Source organism: Hyperoodon ampullatus (genome assembly GCF_949752795.1).
Source record: "Hyperoodon ampullatus genome assembly, chromosome: 13".
Lineage (NCBI taxonomy): Eukaryota > Metazoa > Chordata > Mammalia > Artiodactyla > Ziphiidae > Hyperoodon > Hyperoodon ampullatus.
Genome location: NC_136926.1, coordinates 3,830,424 through 3,855,535, shown reverse-complemented (window position 1 = coordinate 3,855,535; position 25,112 = coordinate 3,830,424). Strand labels below are relative to the sequence as shown.

The 25,112-nt window shown below is 47.5% G+C and overlaps 1 protein-coding gene across 3 annotated transcripts in view; it reads left to right on the top strand.

Annotated features, from left to right (window-relative positions):
* The window catches only part of GLT1D1 (glycosyltransferase 1 domain containing 1), a gene marked incomplete at both ends in the record, with an annotated part of 102,215 nt that overhangs the window by 515 nt on the left and 76,588 nt on the right, over positions 1 to 25,112 (top strand). For 2 of the 3 annotated variants that reach the window (XM_079717099.1, XM_079717098.1), the window contains one exon: positions 10,696 to 10,785. The exons of the other annotated variant lie outside the window; for it this stretch is intronic. In XM_079717099.1, coding sequence (XP_079573225.1) covers positions 10,718 to 10,785 — 68 coding nt within the window. Of the gene's footprint in view, positions 1 to 10,695; positions 10,786 to 25,112 lie in introns of those variants that run through there. 3 annotated transcript variants of the gene reach the window in all.

Below are 25,112 nucleotides of genomic sequence, written 5' to 3'. Positions count from 1 at the left end.
TTGTCTGCTACTATATTCCTAGAATCTAGGACAGCACTCTCCAGTGATAGATATGTGTGGAATTAACTGAATAAATGAATGACTGAATATTTGTTGAATTGTAAATGGTGCTGGAAGAATGTCTTATGTTCACCTAATTTTTTTTTGAGACTCTCGTGATATTCTACAGCATGTATTAGTATCCTAATTTCGCTAGTGGAAAAAGCAAACCCCTCAAGATTCCAGTCTAGGATCACACATCTTGTAGGCATTAGAATTCAGACTTGAGTAAAAGGCTCAAAACTAATTCCTAGTCCAGTGCTTCTTCTACACCCCAGCTGGTACATAAGTCAAAAACTATGAATGTCTGTTTTAAGACTGACGGCATGATACGCTCAGGCAAAGAGCAGAATAACTTTAAACGTGGAATGAAAATAAAGCCATTCAACTTGAATCATGTGGTGACTTAGTGGTGAAGCTCTGCCCAAAACAGATGTGCCATTTTGGATGACAGCAAGCTAACCCAGTTGAGTTGTCTTGTTTAAGAAGGATAAAGCCAGGTGAAAGGGGGGTGGGAGGTGGGAGGTGGCAGTTACAGAGCTTAGGATGTGCACCCGGGACTCGTGAGCACTTGTTGCTGGTCCGCGGGAGGTCTGCTATGCACCCCAATCTGGGTACCCAGAGGCTGCAAAACAAATCCAGCGGGCAGAAATGTTTTCGTTTGGTTGCGATGTTTAAAAGAAGTGAACCAAGACCGTATACTTCAAGATTCCATTTCTATGAAATGTCCAGAGAAGGCAGCTCTGTAGGGACAGAACACAGACTGGTGTGTGATTGCCAGTGCTGGGGGGAAGGGAAGGTGGGGGAGAGGCCGCTAAAAGGTGTGGCGTTTCCTTTTGTAGTAATGAAATGTTCTGAAATCGTGGTGATCGTTGCACAACTCTGTGAATATACTAAAAACCATTGAATTGTACACTTTAAATGGATGAACTTATGGTATGTGAATTACATTTCAATAATGCTGTTACCAAAAAAAAAAAAGTGAGCCAACAGTTAAAAATCGGGAGGTTTCCCATATAAATTTGGATGTCCTGCTGCTCTTGAAAAAAACAGACGGGAGCCCTGGCAACACTGGGACGTGTGGCTGCCTGTGACACTAGTGACCACCTCCCGCCCCTGCTTGAACCACGCCTCTGGTATTTGTGCCTTTACGCATTCTTTGCAGGTCACAGTGCCGAAGGGCTGAGACTGTGACCTGCTTTGGTGAAGAGACTGTGGCAGAAGCGTCCCTGAGCCAAGTCTGAGCGTAAACCTTAAGAATTTCTTTTGTGCCTTGGGAGCCCTGAACCAGCTACCTTGCTGGAGAGACCACGTGTTGGGGGAGATTCTGCAGCTACATGGAGAAGGGGTCCCAGTGCCTCAGCCTCCCAGCCCACCTTCCCGATGAAGGAAGACACACAAGTAACCACCAGCAAGACCAACAGGACAAACTGCCCAGCTGAGCCTCCACCCAGATCACAGAATTAACAGATCGTAGGTGAACAAATTAAATAATTGTCATGTTAAGCTGCTAAGTTCTGGGGAGGTTAGTTAGGCAGCATCAGGTCATGAAAACACACCTGCCTTCCCCCAGAGCCATGATCTGCTGACACCAGGTAGCCGCCCCTACCTTTAGATGGGGCACCAACTGTCTGGCTTACACAGATCCTCCCAACGCTCTGTTGTCTTATTTTTCTCCCAGTAGAGAAATTATTCCCCATATCTGCACTGTCCTCTGTCCAACTTAAATTCGTTCAAATTTCATCCAGTGAGATATTTTGTTTCTCAATCATACCAGCCACATTTCAAGTGCTGAGTGGCCCCAGGTGACCAGTGGCTGCCATATTGGACAGCACAGGACTGATCACTCCACCGCTACAGAAACTTCTGCTGGACAGCCCTGCTCTATATTAACGTGCAGTGGGCCCGCTTGGCTACTTGTCACCAACATCCACACCTTCTTTCTCCCTGCTCCCCACCAGCTACCCATAGAGCTCAGAAGAAACTAGCTTCATCTTTGTTTCTGGATCTGACTAGTCAACACCAGTGCTAAGTCTCTGATGCATCTTCACAGTGTTCAGAAACCCAGACTCTAGCCATTCTGGATGTGAATTTCCCCTGGGGCCCAGGAGAAGACAAGTGACATAGATGGGCCCAGTCAGGCTAAAGGAAAGGACTCTTACTCAGTGACTGCAAGAGAGATACACCCTTCCAGACCAGGCGTGAATTAGGACGTCCATAGCCCTAGTTGCCTAGGGGGCAGCTATTTCACAATCATGTGATAAACCAGTGTAGGATGAAGCCAGCTGTGTGGATAGCACAGTAAAGAATCAGAGAGATGTCACATAACAACAGATAGTAAATCTGACATTGTTTAAGCCACTGTGTTGGATTTTCTGTTACATATAGCACCAAACCACCTATTGTGATTCGATCAAAAAGGGGGAAAATAAAAAATATAAGGGGAGGGCTTCCCTGGTGGTGCAGTGGTTGAGAGTCCACCTGCAGATGCAGGGGACATGGGTTCGTGCCCCGGTCTGGGAAGATCCCACATGCCGCGGAGCGGCTGGACCCATGAGCCATGGCCGCTGAGCCTGCGCGTTCGGAGCCTGTGCTTCGCAACGGGAGAGGCCACAACAGTGAGAGGCCCGCATACCGCAAAAAAAAAATATATATATATATATAAGGGGAGGGCAGCCTGATGTTTCTCCCTACACACACAGCCCAATTCGCTCTTAGAGTTTTCTCTCAGAAAACCCTTCGCAGGCTCTAGAGCACAGGCTCGGTAGTTGTGGCTCATTGGCTTACTTGCTCCGCGGCATGTGGGATCTTCGCAGACCAGGGCTCAAACCCGTGTTCCCTGCATTGGCAGGCAGATTCTTAACCACTGCGCCACCAGGGAAGTCCTCTTAGAGTTTTCTGCCTGGTCCCTGTGATCAGGGAGCTTGCAGCCTGTGTACTAAGCTCCAATGATTGAATACCTGAAGAACTGATAATTGATGTACATTGCGTCTCACCACTTTGTTGGGTATTCTTGTGATACAGCCCCTGTTCCTGAAAGTAGTTGTATGAGTCTCTCCCATGAACCTAAAATAATCAAGTAAATAAAAGACCTAACTCATACAGCAGGCGTCCAGGGATAGGTGACACCATCTTATCAAGTTTTCTGGGTGGCCTCTTTGCCTCCAGGGCCCTCTGGGAAAGAGGACCTTACTGCAAGTATGCTTGTGGTGTGGACTGGAATTGGAAATGTGCTGTTTGCTCAAAACCCAGGGCCCTTCCTTCTCCGCTGTCACCCTGTCCCCTATGCCTTTCTCAGAGCAGAACTCAGAGAAGATGCTCTCTGATGGGAGGTATTCAGAAACCACCCAAGGCTGAGGACATTTCAGGGGCTGCCGAATTTCTCTGACTTTTTTCATGATATTTCTGCTTCTCATTTCACATCTGCATGGCTCAGCCCTTGCGATCAGACAGTGGCATGTGCTTACTCACAGTTTCAGCTTCCTCAAAACGCTGGTTTACAAATAGTCATCATGGACTTTGTCCACCTCCACTCATCACTCGCTCGATCAACAAACAGCTTAACACCTTCCCCACATGTCATGATGGCTCATTGTCAGCACTCACGGCCAGTGCTTCTGCTTTTCTGTTTCCCAGTTCCCTACAGAGGGACTTAGGCCCAGCTCACCTTTGTGCATCAGGCCATGGCATAGGTCATTAGCTAAAGTCGCAGGCCATCTTTCGACTCTCCTCAGGTATGGAAAGTTGTCAGAAATTCTATTTATTGCAGGGAGTCCCTATTGCAGCAGTTCTATCTGGCTGTGGATAATCTAGGTAGAAGCAGAAAATAGAAGGACTAAAAACGGAGCCAACCAATGGAATGGAATCAAGTCTTGTTTTCTGGAGCCCAAACCAAAGCCATACCAACCTGCCTTTGTGAGAATGAATTCAGCTTTCAGAATGACCTGTGTTTTATTTTTACAGAAGATGTGAGAGCATGTGACCAGGAAGACAGGTTTTGATTTGACTTTTTTGAAGCACTCGCTTTATTTGACCTTTGGAGTAGCAACCTCTGCTTCTTGGGTTCTTTCCCTCCTGGGTTTTAAAGACCCACAAGACATCTGCTAAAGTCGGGCATTCACAGATAAAAAGAGGGAGGTATAAGAGGGAGTGAGAGAGTTAAGTGAAAGAAAGTGAACTTCTGTTTCTTCCTATTTGAAGTACAAGATGTGAACAAATGTGGGACCGCGCCTAACCATTCTCTTTTAACTACCACTTTAAAAAAATTCCTTATAAATATCTTAATTTATGTTGCAATCATAAAATAGATAATTGGTAGTTATAAGTGTATTTATTTTGAAAATTAGGCCTTACAGGAAAGATCAATGGAGATGAATCCAAAGGATAAAAATTGAAGCACATACATAAAATAATTCATCCTGTAATAATTAAAGGCATTTCCAAATCCATGGGGAAAAGAATGGATTATTCAATAAATTCTGTTGGAAGAAAGTAAATGTGGGGAAAATTGACTTCACATATTGTACTGACGTAAATTCCAGACGGATAAAATATCATCATGGACAAATCGAAAAGATAAAAGCGTTAAGAGAAAATTGGGCAAATATAAAATCTCAGGAGGGGAATGCTTTCCTAAGTCTAACACTAAAGCCATAAAGGAAAAGTTAATTGATTTGATTCCATAAAGATATACAACTTATCTGTAAAAAAGAAAAGAACAATTGCAGTTAACAGCAAACAAACTGAAAAAAATATTTGAAATACATATGACAAAGTTGCTGTCCTATTCTTTGGAATCTTATGAAATGTATTGGATAAGCATCCAGTAAATAAAATTGGCAAAGTGAATGTCCAGGCATTATGGGGAAGAGCTGTCCCTTGGGCCTAGTCAGCATCTATTCCTCCTCTGGTAAGAGAACCTGGATTTTCTAGGGAAATCAGTGCTCCCTGTGGTTCAGGTAGGACTGGCTGGTCCCCTAGGCTAGGAATGGTCATGTGACCTAAGCCCATCCAATCAGCAGTAGTCCATCTATTGCACTACAGCGGCTGGTTCAAAGATGGACATGCGACCCAAATTGGTGTAATCAGAGCTAACCCCATGACCTATTCTGGAGTAACAAGGAAAAAACATTCCTCTTTCTGCTAGATTTGGAATTATAAAGATATAAGCCTGGAGTTGCTGGGGACCATCTTGTGAAACCCAAGAATTAAGCAACCCAGAAGAAGGTTGAAATGAAGTGAGAAAGCCCTTGTTTCAAAATGACATTTTCTAGGCCTTGGTTCTGACCCTGGCTTAAAGTAGCTTTCCCCACCCCACCCCGGACATTTCAACTGTGAGCCCATAAATTCTCATTTTGATTAAGCAAGAGTGACTTTCTGTCATCTGCAATTGAAAAAGCCCCAACTAATACAAGCAATACATACATATGCCTGCACAGAGAGACAAAAGAAAAAATACAGTGCCCTTCAGGAAAAAAATCAAATTTCACCGATGATTAAAAAATGCAAAAAGAGGGATGCTTTGTTACTTGAATGGAGAAATACCCAGTGTTCGCAATGTTTTGGTAGATGAGTGTGCGTGTAAATGACCAATGCAGAGTTACATTGTATGACTGTTCTGGAGGACAATTAGTCACTTGTATGAAAACCACATTTGCCTACACTTTGAAAGTGGAATTCCATTTCTGGGAACTTAAGAATGTGTGCAGAGACTTAGCTATAAAATGTTCATTGCAGTGTTGCTTAAAATAGCAAAAAGAGGGCTTCCCTGGTGGCGCAGTGGTTGAGAATCTGCCTGCCGATGCAGGGAACACAGGTTTGTGCCCCAGTCTGGGAAGATCCCACATGCCGTGGAGTGGCTGGGCCCGTGAGCCATGGCCGCTGAGCCTGCGCGTCCAGAGCCTGTGCTCCACAACGGGAGAGGCCACAACAGTGAGAGGCCCGCGTACCGCAAAAAAAAAAGCAAAAAGATTAGAAACAGCAAAGATACACAATAAGAAGGCATTGGTTAAGTAAATTACAGTGCTTGCATGCACTGGAATGTTATGTAGTTACTCGCATGATACTGTAGAAGTAGGTTCTGAGAAGTATTGCTGATATGTCATTGTATTAGTTTTCTGTGCTGTGTAACAAATGACCCCAACCTTAGCGGCTCAAACAGCAGGCACCTATTATCTGGCAGCTCTGCAGGTTGGGAGACTGGCCATGCCTGACTGGGTTCTCAGCTCAGGGTCTCACAAAGCTGACAGCGAGGTGTGGATGGGGCTGAGATCTCACCTAGAGCTCTTTCCAGCTCCTGTGCTTGTGGCCGAGTGTAGTTCCTTGAGGTGGGGGGGGTTAGGGGGGCCCATCTCACGCTGGCTGGCAGTTGGGGGCTGCTCTCAGCCCCTCATACCTGCCAGTACTCCTTGTCATGCAGCCCCCCCTTTATCCCCAAACCCAGCAACAGAGAATCTCCCTGACATCGTATCCTCTCTCATACTTTGCATCTTTCCAACATCAGGAAATGCCCAGTCCCTTTAAAGAAACAGCTGTTGGGTTTGACTCACCCTGCATATGGAGGGCAACTGATTTGGGAATTGAATCACTTCTGCAAATTCTCTTCACAGCACCACCTGGATGGGTGTTTGAACTGGAAGAAGGTGTAAAACAGGAGGTGGGAAATCTTGGGGTCCAAGTTAGAATTTTGCCTATCACAATTGCAAAAAGAGCAGTAACTCCCCACCACCACCAAAGTGTAGAGTGTTCCTATTTTTTGGTAACAATCACACACAAAAAACAGGATAAAAGTTAACAACTGAGTCCGAAAGAGAGCCAAAGAATCATAGTAAAGAATTCACATTGCCTGTGTTACTTCGGGAGGTCTCCTGCTTTCTGTGTCTCAGTTTCCTCATCTGCAAAGTGGTGAGAACCATAGTACCTACCGTTTAGGACTGGGTGGGGGCACTGAGGAGTATGGCAGAGTGCTTAGAACATTGCCAAGCACAGGTGAGCACCACTATTACGATGATTATTTGTGAAGTCTGGAAAAACTTGAAACCAAAGTGTTTATAGCCTTTTTCTCAGATAGTGGGATGCTGTGTGATTTTAAAATTCTGTTTTGTTTATCTGTATGGCTATGTAACAAAACTTGGTTATGTAATAAAAATAAATTGAAAATTTTAAAGATTAACTATGGGCCTCTGCAAATAACAGGTTGTTACTAGAAGCAGTTAGAACATCTTCCCTTTAGTAAGCCTCCGGTGTGCACAGAATTGGACTTGTGTCTCTTCCGTAATTAGAAATAGGAAGCCTTATAGCTGCACCAAATGCTGTCAGACTCACTGTCTCATTCAGCAGTGCTGAGAATCTTGGGGGAGAGCATCCTCCTGCTGAAAAGTTATGAAACGAGTCTGCCCAGCCATCAGAACAGCAGTGGGAATCACAGGCCTGCTTTCTTGCCCGAAGCTCAAGGGAAAATCACTTACTCCTGGTTGACTTCCACATGTTCATTAAACAACACTAGAAGGAACTAGTTACTTTCAGACCAACAGCTTTTTTTTTTTTTTTTTGCATTTGGTCACTTTTAAGTGCTGTCAGTGAAAGCCAGAAAAAGGAAACATAACCACTGCACTTAAACCACAGTTCGGTTCTGCATGTATCTTTTTTTTTTTTTTTTATGAAGATCTCTTTCTCTCTCTCTCTCTGTCTCTCTGTCACACACACACAGCATTTGTAGTTCTCAGTACTATGGAGAGGAATGATGGTGCAAAGATGGAAAACTCTGATGGAAATAAAGAAGCAGAATGCCTCACTTATTAATATCATGAAGGGAAAAAAAAGAGAAAAGCATGTCAAATGTTGCTTTTTTTTGGCTGCACCACGTGGATTGCAGGATCTTAGTTCCCGGATCAGGGATGGAACCCAGGCCCTCGGCAGTAAGAGTGCAGAATCTTAACCACTGGACCTACAGGGAATTCCCCTGAACTGTTGATTTTTATCACAGACCCATTTCTAAAGTCAGTATGCCCACAGTGCCCTCCCTTGAAAACACTATCACTTTTATACAGGGTAGATAATTTTCCCTGGTGCTAGGAACTAAAGAGATGGTCTGAGCAAACACTACGATCAAAGGAAAAACAAATTTTTCTCTACGTATATTTTAAGACCCTCATGTTAGAAGCATCTGGAGAAATCTCCTAAGAGATGCCAACAACCTTTTCTGTTCTACCCCCCGCCCCCCGTAATTATTTCCACATTATTCAATAATAACACAGTTGTCTTCGTACTCTTTTATATTACCTACTTGGGAGAATCATAAAAGACTTCATCAAAATGAACTAATTAACTATGATACTGTTTATAGTTCTTATTTTCCAAATGCGTAAACGGAAGCCATGAAAGGATAAAGTTATGGGCCCCCAAAGATATGTCAGAATCTCTTACCTCATGGAACTGGTGTATTCCAGAAAAATCGAATAAAAGCCAGTTTCAGCCCAGAAAATCCTATTGTGGCAGCACTGACTTTCACTAAAAAAAAAAATCAGGAATGCACTCATGGGAATAAAATCTCACAACAGCAAATTCAGTGGTTTTATTTAATCCAACAAACATCTATTGAGGGCCTTCCCAGTGCAGGACGTTGTCCCCAGCAAGCGGAGGTTAGAGCTGTGGGTGAGCTCAGGACCAGGGTGAGAGGTGGGCTGACCACTCCCTGATCATGAAACATAATATGGGGTCAGTACAGAAGGGACAGAGAGCGTGGGGGGAGGGGGAGGGCATGTGTGGAGAACAGTCCCAGATGAGTCACTGGGGGCCTTCGTACACGCAGCCATCTGTGAAAGGGACCTCTGAAGTGGATTGAATGGTAGCCCTGAAAAAGATAATGTCCACATCCTAGTCCACCATTTTATTCAGAGTGGCAAGGTACCCAGCTAACAGACTGTATTTCCCAGCTGCCTTGGGTGGAAGATGTGGTCATGTGCACAGTAAGATAAAGTCACAGAGGCCGTGCGTAATTCCACGAGGGGCCCTTAAAATGAAATGCACCATTTTGCCCTTCCTTCTTGCTGGCCTGTAATGTGAATGTGATGGGTGGAGCTCTGGCAGTCACATTGCACCTAGAGGCCATCTTAAGAATAAAGGCCAGGGACTTCCCTGGTGGCGCAGTGGTTAAGAATCCGCCTGCCAATGCAGGGGACATGGGTTCGAGCCCTGGTCTGGGAAGATCCCACATGCCACGGAGCAACTAAGCCCGAGCGCCACAACTACTGAGCCTGCGCTCTAGAGCCCGCGAGCCTCAACTACTGAGCCCACGTGCCACAACTACTGAAGCCCGCGTACTCTAGAGCCCGTGCCCCGCAACAAGAGAAGCCACAGCAATGAGAAGCCTGTGCACCACAACGAAGGGTAGCCCCCGCTTGCGGCAACTAGGGAAAGCCCAGGTGCAGCAACGAAGACCCAACGCAGCCAAAAATAAATAAATAAAAAATAATAAAGAATAAAGGCCACACAAGACCGTGCTGGAGAAGAAAGAGAGAGGTCTCTGTCCCTGGTGACTATGCAGCCAAGATATAAACTTCAACTTCTTCTAACAACAGGAATACAGATTGAGCTCACAAAGGAATTGAAATGCACTTACAACCACTGTGGTAAACTGGGGAGCTCAGGTCCCATCTGTTAAACAAGGAGGCCACCTGACTAGGGGGGACTTAAATGCCTAGGTTCTTTCTTAAACCAAAACCTAAGCTGTAAATGCCTCAAGGTTACAGAATTGAAACCTAAAGACAGCCAATCACAAAGAGGCAACTAGACTTTCAGCAGTAGCCAATCAATAATTCCCTTACTTTGCTTATGCCTTTTAGGTATAAAAGCGTCACCGCAGCTCCTGTTTGTGGGCCCTCCTGGCCACTTCCGGTTCTGTGCTACCCAGTTAGAGTAAACTTTTGCTCTAACTAAAAATTTAAATAGCCCTCAGTTTCTCTCAACACTTCTGAAGGGGCACCTGCTTCTTAGCTCTGTTTACTGTGGGAAAGATGGCTGCTATTGCCCCACTCTCATTTTCAAGAGATACCAGAAATCCCTGGTGGTGGCCCCATGGAAGTGGACACTGCTCACCCTAGTCCCCTTGGGAGTCCACCCATGGCCTCCTCTGGTCCCTGTGGCAGGGAATCGGCCATCACCCCTGGTACCGACCACCGTGGAAAGGGACCCGCGGACCCCTGGTCCCCATGGCAGTAGCGCGCAGCCACCCTGGTCCCTCTGAGTGTGTGTGTTGGCGGGGGGCGGGAGGGAGCCTGTGGCCAACCCTGGTCCCAGTGGCAGGGGATTGTGGCCACCCACCCCTTGTCTCTGTGCGAAGGGACCCGAAATCACCTCTGGTGACAGTCCCCATGGAAGCAGACCTGCGGCCGCTCCGGGACCCCCGTGGGAGTCCCTTCTGGTTCCCTTGGAGGGGACCCAGGGATCCCCTGCCGCTGGTCCCGTGGGAGGGGCCCCGCGCCCAGTCTCCCACACCCCGGACACGCCCCCCCGCCGCCGCCCCGCGCGCCCCTAACCCCCGGCCCCGGAACCGGCGAGCGCGGGCGCGGCCTGGGGAGCGGCGGGCGGGCTGACGGACCCCAGCCGCCCCGGCCCGCGTCCCCGCCCCGCCCCGGGCCCGGCCTTGGCAGGTGGTGGACGGCCGGGCGGCGGCGGCGCCATGCGGCTCCTGTTCCTGGCGGTGCTCCGGCGGCACACGGGCAACTCCATCACGGCCCAGCGCGTCCGGTAGGTGCGGCGGCGGCCCGGGTCCCGGCGGGGGCACCGGCCGGGGGCGCGGGGGTCGGCCCGGCCTCCCCGAACCGCGCGCCCAAACGGACCGGCCGGAGGGTGCGGGGCCCGGCGTAGCGCGGGGCGGCGAGGGGCGCGAGTCCGGCTCCTGCGCGGGTGCCCGGGCCCCGCCCGGCGCTGCGGTCCTACCGCTCCCCTGAGGCCGCTCGGCCGCTGACGCCGCTGGTGCCCGGCGCCTGGGCGGCCCCGCGAGGCAGGCAGCGCGACGGAGGCTGCTCGGCCGTCTTCACGGACGCTCCGTATTGATCGTGAGCGCCCTAGGTTTGGGGAGGCGGCGCCGGAACGCGAAGTCGGGGCTTCGGGACACGGCACGTCTGCGGGGACGGGAGAGAAAGAATACAAACACATGGGTGTAAATATACAGTGATACCTACAGACCCGTGTACACACACCCGCCAGGGCCGCTTGTGCGCGTGCGCTGTTTTAGGCGGGATGCTCCGGGGAGCCCTCCTTGTTAGAGTGACGTTTGCGCCGCATCCTGGGTGCGACGAGGGTCCCTTGAAGCTGGGGCGGACTGGCGGGGTGGGGTGGGGGAGTAGGGGTGGACCAGCATTTCCAGGCAGAAGGCGCAGCAAAAGTGCAAACCAGTGTTACTGGACCTGCCATCCAAAGTAGCCTTTCCTTGGACTTCCCTGGCGGTCCAATGGTTAAGACTCTAAGCTTCAACTGTAGGGGGCACGGGTTCAATCCCTGGTCGGGGAACTAAGATCCCGCGTGCCTGCGAAAAAACAAAACAACCCCCCCACAAAGTAGCCTTCCCTCTTCTCCTCTGCCATTTCCACGTTCCCCATCTCCTTGCTTGGTTATCTTCTTAACATTTATCTTTTCCTGCAGTTATCTTGTTTTCTAGGTTTATTCCTCCACTTTTTCTCTTCTCCCTGCTGGAAGGTAAGTCCCCAGGGCAGGGAGGGAGCTGATTAGTGCCTGAAGTTTCATAGCAGCTTTTTTTTTTTTTTTTTTTTTTTTAAGCAAACTGACTTGCCTCATGAAATTTCTCAATGGACTTCCCCTCTGTGGGCCTTCTTTCTCATCATCCAAATGAGTGATTGGGGCTACACCTCCCCTTTCACGTCCCTTTCTCCTCAAATATGTTAGTTCTCCTAAAGAGCAGCAGCGACAGGATACATCAGTCTTCTGAAGTTCACGGTTAGGTTTTTCCCATGAGGATTTTCACTGCACAGGTTTATCTTAAGTCAGTGGCACCGCTGTCACTCATTTGGAAGGCAGCTATGCTCACCACTGTTTATTTATTTATTTTTGGGCCGTGCTGTGTGGCATGCGGGATCTTAATTCCCCCACCAGGGGTCGAACCCCTGCCCCCTTCCGTGGAAGTGTGGAGTCTTAACCACTGGACCGCCAGGGAAGTCCCAGCTGTCACCCATTTGGACATAAACAGCCAGGAGGCACATGGTGGTCTCTGCCCTCATGGAGCACATTCCAGTGGGGGGAGAGAGAGATTGCAGGATTAACCAGAAACGAAGGAGGTGACTGGGGCTGCGGCTTCAGAGGAGGACTCTTTGAGGAGGTGACATTCAGGCCAAGACCCCAGTGACAGAAGGAGGCAGCCACTCAAGGATCTGGAAGGATGGATGGACCTGGGACAGAGTAATAGCACGGACACAGGTCCTGGGGCCAGAGCAAGCTTGACAGGCTTGAGAAACAGAAAGAATCCATGCTCTCTGGACTAAGGCAAAGAAGGGAGGTCAGAGAGAGACGGGCCAGTCCAGCAGAGCCGCACCCATAGTTTACGCTGTGGAAACTAGAGAGAACATCCCTTATTTAACACTCCACCCCTCCCTCGAGGTGTACCCCGGAGCCCAAATCTTCCAAAGGTTTGCAGCCACCAAGGGGCCCTCAGGGGAGCCAGGCGGGCACTTCCACGGACATGCAGCAGCGTGCAGGGCCCTTTAGCTACTTGGTTCTTTGTTTTCCTGGCTGTGCATGACGCAGAGTAAAGATTGTTCCTTGTGCTTTGCTCTGTCTTCAGAGCCAGGCTTTGGTCTCCCCTTCACTCAGGAAGGATTGCTCGGGGGTGGGGGGGGGAGAAAAAGGGAAAAGCGGAAGTTGCTGGAAGACATCTTCTGTCTTGTGAAAGCCTAGGTTCCTTGAGGAAATGATGCTCGGTGTCCTGAAGGGGAGGGGAGGGAGGTTTCCATGGTGACAGGCTTCCCTGGGAGCCAATTACCAGGAAGCAGTGAGAACCAGAGGAGCTCCTCAAACGTTCTCTGGGGAAGACCCCTGCGACCCTCAAGGGACCCTGGTCAGCAGCAGAGGGAGTCCCCCCTCAAATGAGTAAGGTCGGGGTCCTCATCAGTCTAGCAGGGGAGGGTGTCTGAGTTAATTAAGAAGGGACTTAAAAGAAGAGGAAATGAGTCTGTTCTTGCACACTCAAGCTTGTAGTTGTGAATGAACACCCGATACATAAATAGCGATGCTGACTTGTGATGGGCACATCTGTACAGGACTGGACACGTAGGGTGCTCTGGGGAACCACCCCACGCTAGACGTGGGATGGTTCAGGCATCGCAAACTGGTAGAAAGACCCAAGCTCTGGAGCAGACCTGCCTTCACAAGTCAGCTTCCCTGCTTAAAATCCCTAAGATCTAAGCCAGGTTACATAATTGCAGCTCAGACCTGCCACACAGGCTTGTTATCAGGATCAAATAGGAGTTCATACATTTTCAGTGTTCTGAACCAGGCTTGGTGCTTAGTACGCTCTTAATAAACGTGGGCTATTCGTAAGAATATGAACCTGAGTTGGCGAGGCAGGGAAGGGTTAGTGTCGGGGCGGGGTGTCTCAGGCAGAGGGGTAGCAGGTAGGATGTGGGCAAGAGCGGATCCCTTCCCAAACTGAGTTGTGCAAACTTAGCGGTATAGAATGTTCTAGGCCAGTGCTTCTCCCTGGGAGCAGAGGAGGAAGGAGTGACTTTGCCCCCGGGGACATGGAGACATTTTTGTTGTCACAGCTGGGGGTGAGGGGCTCCTGGCATCCAGTGGGTAGAGGCCAGGTGTGCAGCTACACACCCTGCAACGCACGGAACAGCCCTACGACAAAGATTGAACGAGCTCAAAATGTCAGTGGTACCGAGGCTGACAAACCCCGCTCTCGGGGGAGTCTACAGACGTGGCTGAGAGGCAGGTAGGATGCAAGTCACACAGGACCTGCAGTTTTGTGCCAGGCACGGGATGCAACCATGAAACGCTATCAGATCTATATGTCGTCGAAGATGGTTTGGGCTGCAGCCTGAAGGGTAGATCAGGATGGTGGCAGAGGAGATGCCATTTGGAAGTGACATATTTAAGAAGTGAAATGCACAGGGCTTGGCAATTGAATATGGAGAGTGTCAAATGACAAAACGATTACAATTTAGTAATGACGCTGATGCCCCTCATTCAAGGGAAAACAGTCCATGGATTGGGGGGCACAGCGCCTCCCAAGCAGCCTAGCCCTCTTCTGAGCGATTTTGGCTGAGAGCGAGTTTTATAGAATCTCAGAAGCAACAACATGGAAACAGGGCATGACTGGCTAGGCCATCGGGGATTTCCTTACAAGGTAGCAGGCCCTGTTTTTCTAGGGTCAGGGACCACGCCAAAGATGAGTCAGAGCATCGTGACTGATGTGTATTGTTTCCTTGACCACGAGGCCTGTCCTATGCACAGACTGACTTACGCTGAGATTTGTGACATCAACCGGGCCCTGGGTGGCCTCCACTTCGTGGGTCCTGATCTACAAATTAACTTCGTCAGGAGTGAGGGGAAAAAAAAAAAATCCACAACTTCCTTCATTAGAGAGGGAAAATACTGAGAGAAAACCAAGAAAAGCTGGGTATATTGGGGTCTTTGTAGTAACCTTGGGCCTCTGCTGTCCAGGAGTTTTTTAGAAGGTGTAGGTGATGGAGAAGGCATGTGGGGGGAATGTTTGTCTGGGGCTTGATAACTAGAGAGGGAGTGTTTTATTGTCTATGTGGCACCTTACATATCCTTCGGTACAATCAGTCTGCCCTGGGTCAGGTAACTTTCCCTTCTAACCTAGGGGTTGTTTGCTAGAATTTTTAAAACCCTAATCAGGGCCTACTCACTGGGGTTGTCTCCTAAGCACTATAAATGTTAGAAACCTGCATCAGAGGTTTTTTTCACCTCTGAACAAAAAGGAGCTATGTTTGGGGTATGCGGTTTGCTGGCACTGTTACGTGGGCTCTTGTGTGGGCGCGAATCAGGGAGCCTGGCCTGCCCAGCAGCGCTGCTCTCTGCGTCTCCATTTGGCCTGTGTCCCCATGGTGTTACCTGGGTCAGCTAGAAGGCGGGTGCAGCAAGGGGGCCCACGGGTCCCCATTCACCTCTAATCCCCTGGGGCTGCCAACAGTTTCCAGAAGAACCAGGCAATCTTGAGGATCCTCTAAATCAGGCGAAGGGGTTCAGATCAGTTGCTAACAGTGAAGGTCGAAATTTAAATTGCACAAGTCATAGATGTAAAAAAACCAAAAGCAAAAGTCACACCGGTGCTGTAGTGATGAGGTAACAGGAGATCAGAATTTCAAAGTGCACCTCCTGCTAGGCTAAAATAAATAACAGAGCTGAGCAGTTGGCCAGAGATCATCCACCCGCAAACCCAGAAGTATTTACTCTCTGACCATTTCCAGAGAAGGTATGCTGACCCCTTGCTCTAAACTGGACTATCAGAGACTCGCTAGACTACTGGGCCTCACACCTAGAGTTTGTCTGCAGCACTGCTAAGGGTTTAGGGAAATGCAGGAAAAGAGATGGAAAAGAAAGGAATTCCCTGCCAGCCCAATGGTTAGGACTCTGAACTTTCACTGCCAAGGGCCCAGGTTCAATCCCTGGTTGGGGAACTAAGATCCCGCAAGCCGCAAGGTATAGCCAAAATTTTTTTTTAAATAGAATACGTACATACATACGTACATGCAAAATAAAAAGAGAGAAAGATGGAAAAGAAGAAAAGGTGAAGGATTGAGGCTTCCTAGGTCCAGAGTAGGGAGTCCTAAAAGTCAGTGCTTGGATGAGCGCCCTGGCACCCAAGTGAATGCAGTGTCCCCGAGTGTGAGCAGCACTTTGTACAGTGGCTGTGACTCTGTGTTCTTCCTTCTGCCTTCATCTGGAAAAGGGTGTATAAAAGTGTTTTTATTTGAATGGGAAGCACTTTAGATAACAGAAGCAAACAAGACTTTCTGGAAACTCACTGGAAGGGAAAAAAAAAAGGAAGAAAGGCAAACATCATGGCATCCAATGCAATCCTGACCCTACTGCCCAGCTGCCTTCTGCTGGTCTAAGTTTGAATTCTGCTGTGAGTGCCAAGCATATGGGAAGGAAAAAAGCCTGAGCCTATTCAAGTTTTCTACTTTTTCTTTAGAAGATGCCAAGGAAATGATGCCGAAAATTTGGCCTCTGTGCCCCGGTGCCAAATTGAATCTCGGAAGCAGAGTTTTCGGTGAAGTAGAAAACAATAGCTTTATTGCTTTGCAAGGCACAGGGGGCCACAGTGGGCTAATGCCCTCAAAATCTGTGTGTCCCAACCTGGGAGGATTTGGTGAGGAGTGTTTTGGTTTTTGGTTTTGGCCAAGCCATGCGGCATTCGGGATCTTAGTTCCCCAACCAGGGATTGAACCCATGCCGCCTGCAGTGGAAGCCTGGAGTCTTAACCACTGGACCACCAGGGAAGTCCCTGAGGAGTTTTATAGCAATGGGTCAAGGGCAGGGTTGCTGATAAGGATCAGGGTGTGTGCAGGGCCTACATTCCTTTAATCTGGCCTCAGGTGGTCTGGTGAGCTTCTGTGGTTCTCGAGGTTATCAAACTGTGACCTTCTCTCTGGAATGAAAACTGCTTTATCAAGTAGTTAACATCTTCTATTTGTTGGGGGTTTTAGTTCTGCAGAAGTGCTCAAAGATAGTGTTCTGTGTATCCCTTCAGGTGGAACCAGGACCCTGTCCCAAGGTTTCTTTTTTATAGTTTTATAGTTCTTTTTGTAGTTTCTTTTTTTTAATTAATTTTTATTGGAGTATAGTTGCTTTACAATGTTGTGTTAGTTTCTGCTATACAGCAATGTGAATCAGTTATATGTATACATATATCCCCTCTCTTTTGGATTTCCTTCCCATTTAGGTCACCACAGTGCATTGAGTAGAGTTCCCTGTGCTATAGAGCGGGTTCTCATTAGTTATCTATTTTATACATCGTAGCGTATATATGTCAATCCCAGTCTCCTAATTCATCCCATGCCCCTGCACTATTGTGTCCTGACTGCTCCCCCCTTGTCTCTGCATCCCCTCCCTCCGCTGATTAGCAACTGTTTGAACCTGCCCTTTGGAACTCAGGGAAGGTCATGGAGGCTGCAGCGTATTTCCTACAAACAAGAAATGGGGGACACAAAAAGGCTTCTGAGCCCAGTAGCCCCACAGGGTCCTGCTCAGTTTCAGAAACTGCAGATGTACTTTAAGTCAGTGCGAAGAGGCTATTTCCTTGCCTCCCCCGATGTAATCATTGTCGCTTATTATTTTCATTTGGCAAATATTTATTATTGAGCATCTCTAGTGGGCACAGCGCTGTGAAGACCCTGCGTGTGGAGCCAGGGAAGGACAGGTGAGCCCTGCAGAAGCCAGCAGCCATTCAACCAGAGAATTTTTAGCACATCAGCTCAGTGCTAAGCCCTGTCACTTGAAAGAAGTTTCCAGCCTTCTAGCACGAACATACGGTTACACAGATTATTTAATTACAATATGATCCATGCTAGGAAGAAGTGCTGGGTGGTAAGAGTATGTTCAAAGGATGGACCTAGTTCTAGGGGGGGTCCGGGACGCTCCCCTGAGAAATAGTTTTTTCTTGCTCATACAGTTCTTTTTTATTGAGATATAATTCACATACCATAAAATTCACCCTTTTAAAAGCATCCAATTCAGTGGTTTTTAGTCTATTCATAAAGTCACACACCATTGCCACTATCTAATTTCAGAACATTTTCAGCCGTCTCAAAAGGCACCCCAGACCCATTAGCAGTCACCCCCCCATGCCCCCTCCCCCAGCTCTGGACAACCACTAATCTTTCTGTCCCCATGGATTTGCCTATTCTGGACATCTCATATAAATGGAATCATACACTATGTGGTCCTTTTTGAGGACTTTACATAATGCATCAGTACTTAATTCTTTTATAGCTGAATAATACATTCCGTTGACGGGCATATCACGTTTTCTTGTCTATCCATCAGTTGAAGGACATTTGGGTTGTTTCCACTTACTGGCTACTATGAATAGTGCCGCTGTGAACATATGCGTATGAGAAATAACCTTTTAAGCTGGGGTTTCAAACCTGTAGGTTAGCTGGGTGAAGAGGGAGAGAGGTTGGGAACAGCATTCCTGGCCAAGGGACCTGTATGTGCGGATGCCCTGAGGCAGGAAGGGACTTGTGGAGTTGAGAAGCCGAGGCAGCTGAAGAGCCAGCAAGAGAGAGCAGCTGGCCTGGCAGGCATGAGCCAAATCATTGCCACAGTGAAGGTTCTGGATTGAATGCTAACAGGATTGCAGAGCGAGGGACTGAGGTGGCGACATAGGGAGGGAGAGTATAGATTCGAAAATGATTTGGAAGGACCTGGGATGATGCAGCAGAGGAGAGACAAGATGTCAGAGATGCTCGTGGGGCTCTGGTGTGTGCTGCCGAGTGAGCAGTGGGCACTTCTCACTGTGTTACTCAACCGAACCTTGGGTCCACGCGCCCGATGCACAGCAAAGCCAATCTACTGACACCAGGTTGTGGTGAAGGAAAGTACAGTGTTTATTGCAGGTGCCAAGTAAGGAGAACAGGCAGCTCATGCTCCAAAGACCCGAACTCCCCAGTGGTTTTCAGGGAAGCGTTTTTAAAGGCAACATTTGGGATGAGGGCTACAGGGTGCATGCCTTTCTTTTGATTGGTTGGTGGAGAGGTAACGGAGTGATGTTCTGGGAATCTCAGTCCTCAGGGTCCACATGCTTATGCTCAGTGTGTAGTCGCCATCCTCCACCTGGGTGAGGGGTCTTAGTTCTTGCAGAACAACTCAAAGAGATGCATCAGATTGTTATCTGTATCACTTCAGGAGGATCTAGGACTCTGTTTTATCACTGAACTATTGTTTCTTTTCTTCTTTTTAAAAATTTTTTTTCCTTTTTTATTTATTTTTGTTTTTGTTGTTTTGAACTATTGTTTCTTGACTGCTTCTGCTCTGTTTCTGTGTCCCCTCCCTTTCCCTAATTAGTGACTTCTTGAGTCTACTCTTTGGAATTCAGGGAGGGTCTAGGAGACTAAAGCCTTTTTCTCCAAACAAGAAACGGGAGACAGGGAGGGGCTTTGGGACCCTCTGAGGTCAGAGGACTGTTGCCGTGGAAGGGATGGAGGGGCATGGGGGAAAGATAACCCGCTGTGGTTGGAGATTCTGATGGCTTACAAGGAGCTAGATGCAGCAAGTGGATTTTATATCAGCGAACAAGAAAGACTCTAAGCTGCTGGTCTATAATCTTCGCAGAGATTTTCAGCCTCACATCACTGAAAACCCAACCCCAATCGGCCTGGACAAGGACTGGGATTTCGTGGCTTATTCTATAAGAGGTCTGGAGGTGGGGTGGGCTTCAGGCATGATTTTGCAGCTAAGATGACATGGGCAGGAGTCAATGGCTCTCTGTGTCTTGGGTCCACTTCCCACTCCTGTCAGGTCTTCTTTCCTAGCACCTTCCAACCCTACATCCATCCAGTTCAAGCCCAGCAAGAAACAGTGAGTTTGAGTGTCTGAAAGTGCAGCCCCAGGTCCCAAATTGCATACCCCGGGATGGGAGTGTACATAGGTGGGGTGCTCTTGTTGGATCCGGGGGTTGGGTGCTTCCCGTTCAAATGAGTGACGGGGACATTCAAGGCTGCAGGAAGCAGGGACATGGGAATGGATGCTATGGAGGCCACAGGTTTCAGAGTGAAAGCTTTACTGATTCTTATCAATAAAGGAAAGGGGAAAAGCTGACCTGTGAACTTTTGAAGACTTAAGGGAATAACAAACATTGTCGGCATTGAAGGAGCAGGAAATAACTTGCAGGGGAGGTGGTTAAAATTGGGAAGTTTTTTCACAGAAATTCAAATACCTGGCTTCTCTTGGCGAACTGGCAGAACTGGCCACCGTGAGACGGTGTCTGCATGGTACCCGCTGTCTAGAGCTGAAGAGGATTTAATCCAGCTTGTTCAGACATAAAGGGAGCCACGCGTGTCATTTAAAACGTTCTAGTAGTCACCTTAAACAAAGCAGAAAGAAACAGATTAAATTAATTTTAATAATACATTCCCATGAACTCAGTATATCCAAATATCATTGCAGCATGTCATCAGTACAGAAATTACGAATGAGCTGTATGTATATTTTACACTCAGCACACCTCTGTTCAGACTTGCCACGTCCGCAGTGCTCAGTTGGCCCGCTTTGCCTTATTAGACAGTGCAGGACCGACCCCTGCAGATGGGACCTTTCTCTCCCGTTTGGTGGAGGGCTCCTCATGCCTTATAGTCCCCACCACCCCCCGTCTCCCCATTCATCTATTTCAGCAGTCTGAGCTCAGCAGACATTTGGGTTTGAGACCTGATCTAGATGCTTTGCCTGTTTTGTGATTGTACTTTTGCTTCCTTTTAAAAAGAGTGATGTCCTAACAGTAATTCTCTTGAGTACAGGAATCCCATTAGAATTGCATTAAACAAGTAGATACACTTTACTGTTTACAAGACACACCCACAAAGGTAATATGCACGGTAACACCGTGTCCTGCAAATGGGTTATGGTCTCACTTCATTTACGGAAGGGCAAGGGAGACAGTGCTCTGTCCAGTTTACCTTTCCGAACTGGGGCTCACGGGTTCACGCGGGCATTGCATTCACACAAAGGCCTTCATCTTGCTGAGCTCCACCATGGATTCAAGACCAGCATCGTTCCTTTTAATGTATCAGACCTTTTTGGAATATTGTCAGAGGGTAACATTTCACAGCTCAACACAGGTGACTTCGCCCCACCAGTGACATGACACTGTTTCCCCCCCAGGTGAGCCTTGGTTGACATCACTGGGCTGCCAGTAGGTGCCGTGTCCTGTGAGAAGCATTGCTCCCAGCCAGCCACGCGCACTCAGAGGCCCACAGCGTGGGACGGCCTTAAGGAATATTAGATTCCTGTTTCCCATCTCAGGATCATGCAGGGGCTCATGGCTATGGAATGGAATGCAATTCGTGTTGCCTGCCCTATCTTTTTTTTTTTTTAATCAAGACATCATAGTTTATGGAAATTCACATAAGTTAAACACACAAATGATTAAGCCTTTTTCTGTACTCAGTTAAAGGGGGTGGCTTTCAGCCAGGTGGAAGCAGGTAGAGTCCCACTGAATCTTTGAATCTTGGGTCAGGGGTGTGCAAGGAGCTTCAGTCAACTCCTGGAACATGCTCAAAGTCTCTTAATTTATTGGAGATGCTTTCATTCTCAAAAAAATAAATAAATAAAAAGCCTTCCTTAAGCCAAATAAGCCAGAACTCCTGGAACATAATAGGTGCTCAGAGAATTTATTAGTTGAATCAAGTTATCACTCACAGAAGTGATGCCAAAAGCTCAGCCTCTGTGCACCAGTGCCAAATCAAATCTCAGAGACAGAGTTTTGGGTGAAGTAGAAAAGAGTAGCTTTATTGCTTTGCCAGGCAAAGGGGGACTCCTGCCCTTGAAACTGTGTGTCCCAATCCAAACTTAAAATTGGGAAGTTTTTTCACAGAAATTCAAATACCTGGTGAGGAGTTTTACAGCAGTGGTTCAAGGATGGGGTTGCTGATAAGGATTAGGGTGTGTGCAGGGCCTGAGCTCCTTTAATCTGGTCTCAGGTAAAATCTTCAACCAGGACCCTGCCCCCAGTCTGCACTACTGTGTCTTGACTGCTCCTCTGGTGTCTCTGCATTCCCTCCCTTCCCTGATTAGCAGTTGTTTGAACCTACCCTTTGGAACTCAGGGAAGGTTGTGGAGGCTGAATGAAGCCTGTTTCCTGCAAACAAGAAACGGGGGTCACAGAAAGGATTTTGTGCCCAGAAGCCCCACAGGGTCCTGCTCGGCTTCAGAAGAAACCAGAACAGAGCAATTTAAAGGTGTTACAAGTCAACTGGAAAGAAGGCTCAAGTATCAGTCCATAGAGAATTAAGATTTAAAAAAAAACTATTTTGGAATATTAATGATATCATAAAGCTAGTGTTGGGCTTCCCTGGTGGTGCAGTGGTTAAGAATCTGCCTGCCAATGCAGGGGACACGGGTTCGAGCCCTGGTCTGGGAGGATCCCACATGCCGCGGAGCAACTGGGCCCGTGAGCCACAACTACTGAGCCTGCACGTCTGGAGCCTGTGCCCCTCAACAAGAGAGGCTGCGATGGTGAAAGGCCCGCGCACCACCATGAAGAGTGGCCCCCGCTTGCCGCAACTAGGAAAGACCTCACACAGAAATGAAGATGCAACACAGCCATAAATAAATAAATAAAGCTAGTGTTGAAATGCCATTTGAAAATAGGTTTAATAAATCAAGAACAAGCCATTTTCTCTACCTAACCACCCCCATCCCATATGCCCTACCCTATAGATTCTGCATCAGCCAGAAATCTCTCAGGTATGGATTTCCTAAGTAGAATTCAAATTGTTTCTTTTCCATTTATCAACACCTTTTTTATTTTGGCTTCTCATTTCAAAGTTTTAAGAAGATGGAATAACAATTGTTTCACCCATCCTCTGAAGCACATTGCATCCTTAGTTTTGCATGATGTGTATTTTTAAGCTGAAGTGAGCCGATAGCTAGACTGCCTGCAGGCTTCTGTCCTGGCTCTGCTTAACAGTTAGTTGCCATCAGCATTTCCAGACGAGTTCGGGGGTGCGTGGTGGCTGTGGTTCGGGTGGCTGTGATTGGATCGGCATTATCAGTGGAAATGATAAGATCAAGATACTCAGCATGCTTCAAGAGCAGAAGCCAACTCAAGTCTCCAGGCCTTAGTTTTTCTTTCTTGGCCCAGTGACAGCTGCAGTCTTGTGCATTTAATTTACAACACAAAAGAGAAAACAGAGAAAGAGAGAGAAAATTTAGCATTCCCATAATAGAGTAGGTGATGATTCTCACCATATTCCCCAGAGTGGGTGCTAGCTTGAGGATTTGGATCTAACGTTTCTTCAGAGGTCCTTAGTTCCCCTGAGGCTCCCACGGTGTAAGCAGGTTGGTCATTTTATAGTCATTTTGCTTAAAGATTCTAGATCCTTCATTCTTCTATGTTTACTCTTATTATTTGATATGCTATTGCCCCTAAGTGCAAGCCAGCTGATTCATCTGGCGTTCAGCTGAAGAGTAACAATCTTTATTATTGCTGGAGTTAGGGGGGAAAAATGGCTATATTGGGTTTAAAGTTTGTACTATAGTATCTTCTGGATGATTTAAGAGATTTTCAAGGGTAATTTTAAGTGTCCTTGATTGCCACCTATGTGCTGATTTTGTGTTTTTTTGTTTGTTTGCTTTTTCCAATTTTTTTTTTTTTGGAGTATAGTTGATTTACAACATTGCATTAGTTTCAGGTGTACCACAAAGTGATTCAGTTCTCTACACACACACACACACACACACACACACACACACACACACACATTCTTTTTCAGATTCTTTTCCATTATAGGTTATTACAAGATATTGAGTATAGTAGTTCCCTGTGCTATACAGAAGGTCCTTGTAGGTTATTGATTCTGTAATAGAAACACTAAGTATGATGTGACTGCCTTGTTCATATAACTGCATCCCAGAGCGATTATGGTAGCGATGGGCTTGGAGAACAATGGAAACAGTGAGAGAGACGGCTGTGTTAGCCTCAGGGGCTTTCAGATTTCACCGAAGGGAGCTGGCATTGGGGAACATCAGAACATGGTCATGGGTCTCAGAAGACATGATGCGTTGCGTGTCCTGCAGGTGGAAGGGCTGGACTGGAGCTAAGGGTGTCAAGAGTGGGATGCGCCTGGCTGTGCAGGGGATGCAGGCTATGAAGGGTACTGTCTGCTAGGCTAGGGCGTTTGAACTTGATCCCAGAGACACATTCAGCCATTAGTTTATTCAGTAAGCAAGACAGATCCAGGCCCCATTCTCATGGAGTTGACAGTTGGGCTGACTACCCCAAGCCATTTGAGGTTTTTTGTTTTGTTTTGTTTTGTTTGCGGTACACGGGCCTCTCACTGTTGTGGCCTCTCCTGTTGCGGAGCACAGGCTCCGGACACGCAGGCTCAGCGGCCGTGGCTCACGGGCCCAGCCGCTCCGCGGCATGTGGGATCTTCCCAGACTGGGGCACGAACCCGTGTCCCCTGCATTGGCAGGCGGACTCTCAACCACTGCGCTACCAGGGAAGCCCTGTTTTGTTTTGTTTTTTTAATTTTTTTTTGGCTGTGCCATGCAGCATGCAGAATCTTAGTTCGCCAACCAGGGATCAAACCCGCATCCCCTGCAGTGGAAGCACAGAGTCTTAACCACTGGACTGCCAGGGGAGTCCCCATTTGAGGGTTTTAATGAACCTGGTTGGATTGGTTGTATATTCACGTGCACCTCAAACAATTTTAAAAGATAATATATGCACCTAGTCAAAGAATCCAGCCATGAAAAATGGTGTGTGATGAGAAGATAATCTCTCCCCCACCCTGGTCCCTGGTCCTCTTTAGACAGATTCATTATTATCTGTTTCTTCTGTATCCTTCTAGAGATGTTCTGTGCACACATACTATATATGCACAAAGTGTTCTTCACCTTTTGAAGAACACTTCATTAACAATGTGTCCTCTTTTCATTAACAATGTGTCTTGGAGCTCATTCTAAATGACTTCACAGTGATATTCACTCTTTTCATGGCATCAGACCTGAGTACTTCATATGCACCATAATATGACCGGTCCCCTACTGATGCACACTGAGGTCAGTGTTAGTCTTTTTGCTACTTCGGATATAGCCTCGGTGCTTGTTCTTGGGTGCATGTTTTGCACTCATATCCAAGTGTGTCTTTGGAATCAGTTCTGAGAAGTGGAGTTGTTTGGTCACAGAGTTTGTGCATTTTAAATATATTAGCTGTTTCTACTTTGCCCACAGAAGAGGTTGTACCAGTTTACCCAGTATAGGAATGTTTATTTCATGAAGCCATAGGCAGACTTTTGTTCTTTACAAATTTTCTACATTAAAAGGATGACTGAAGTTGATCATCATTTCTCATATTTAAAAGCCCAATT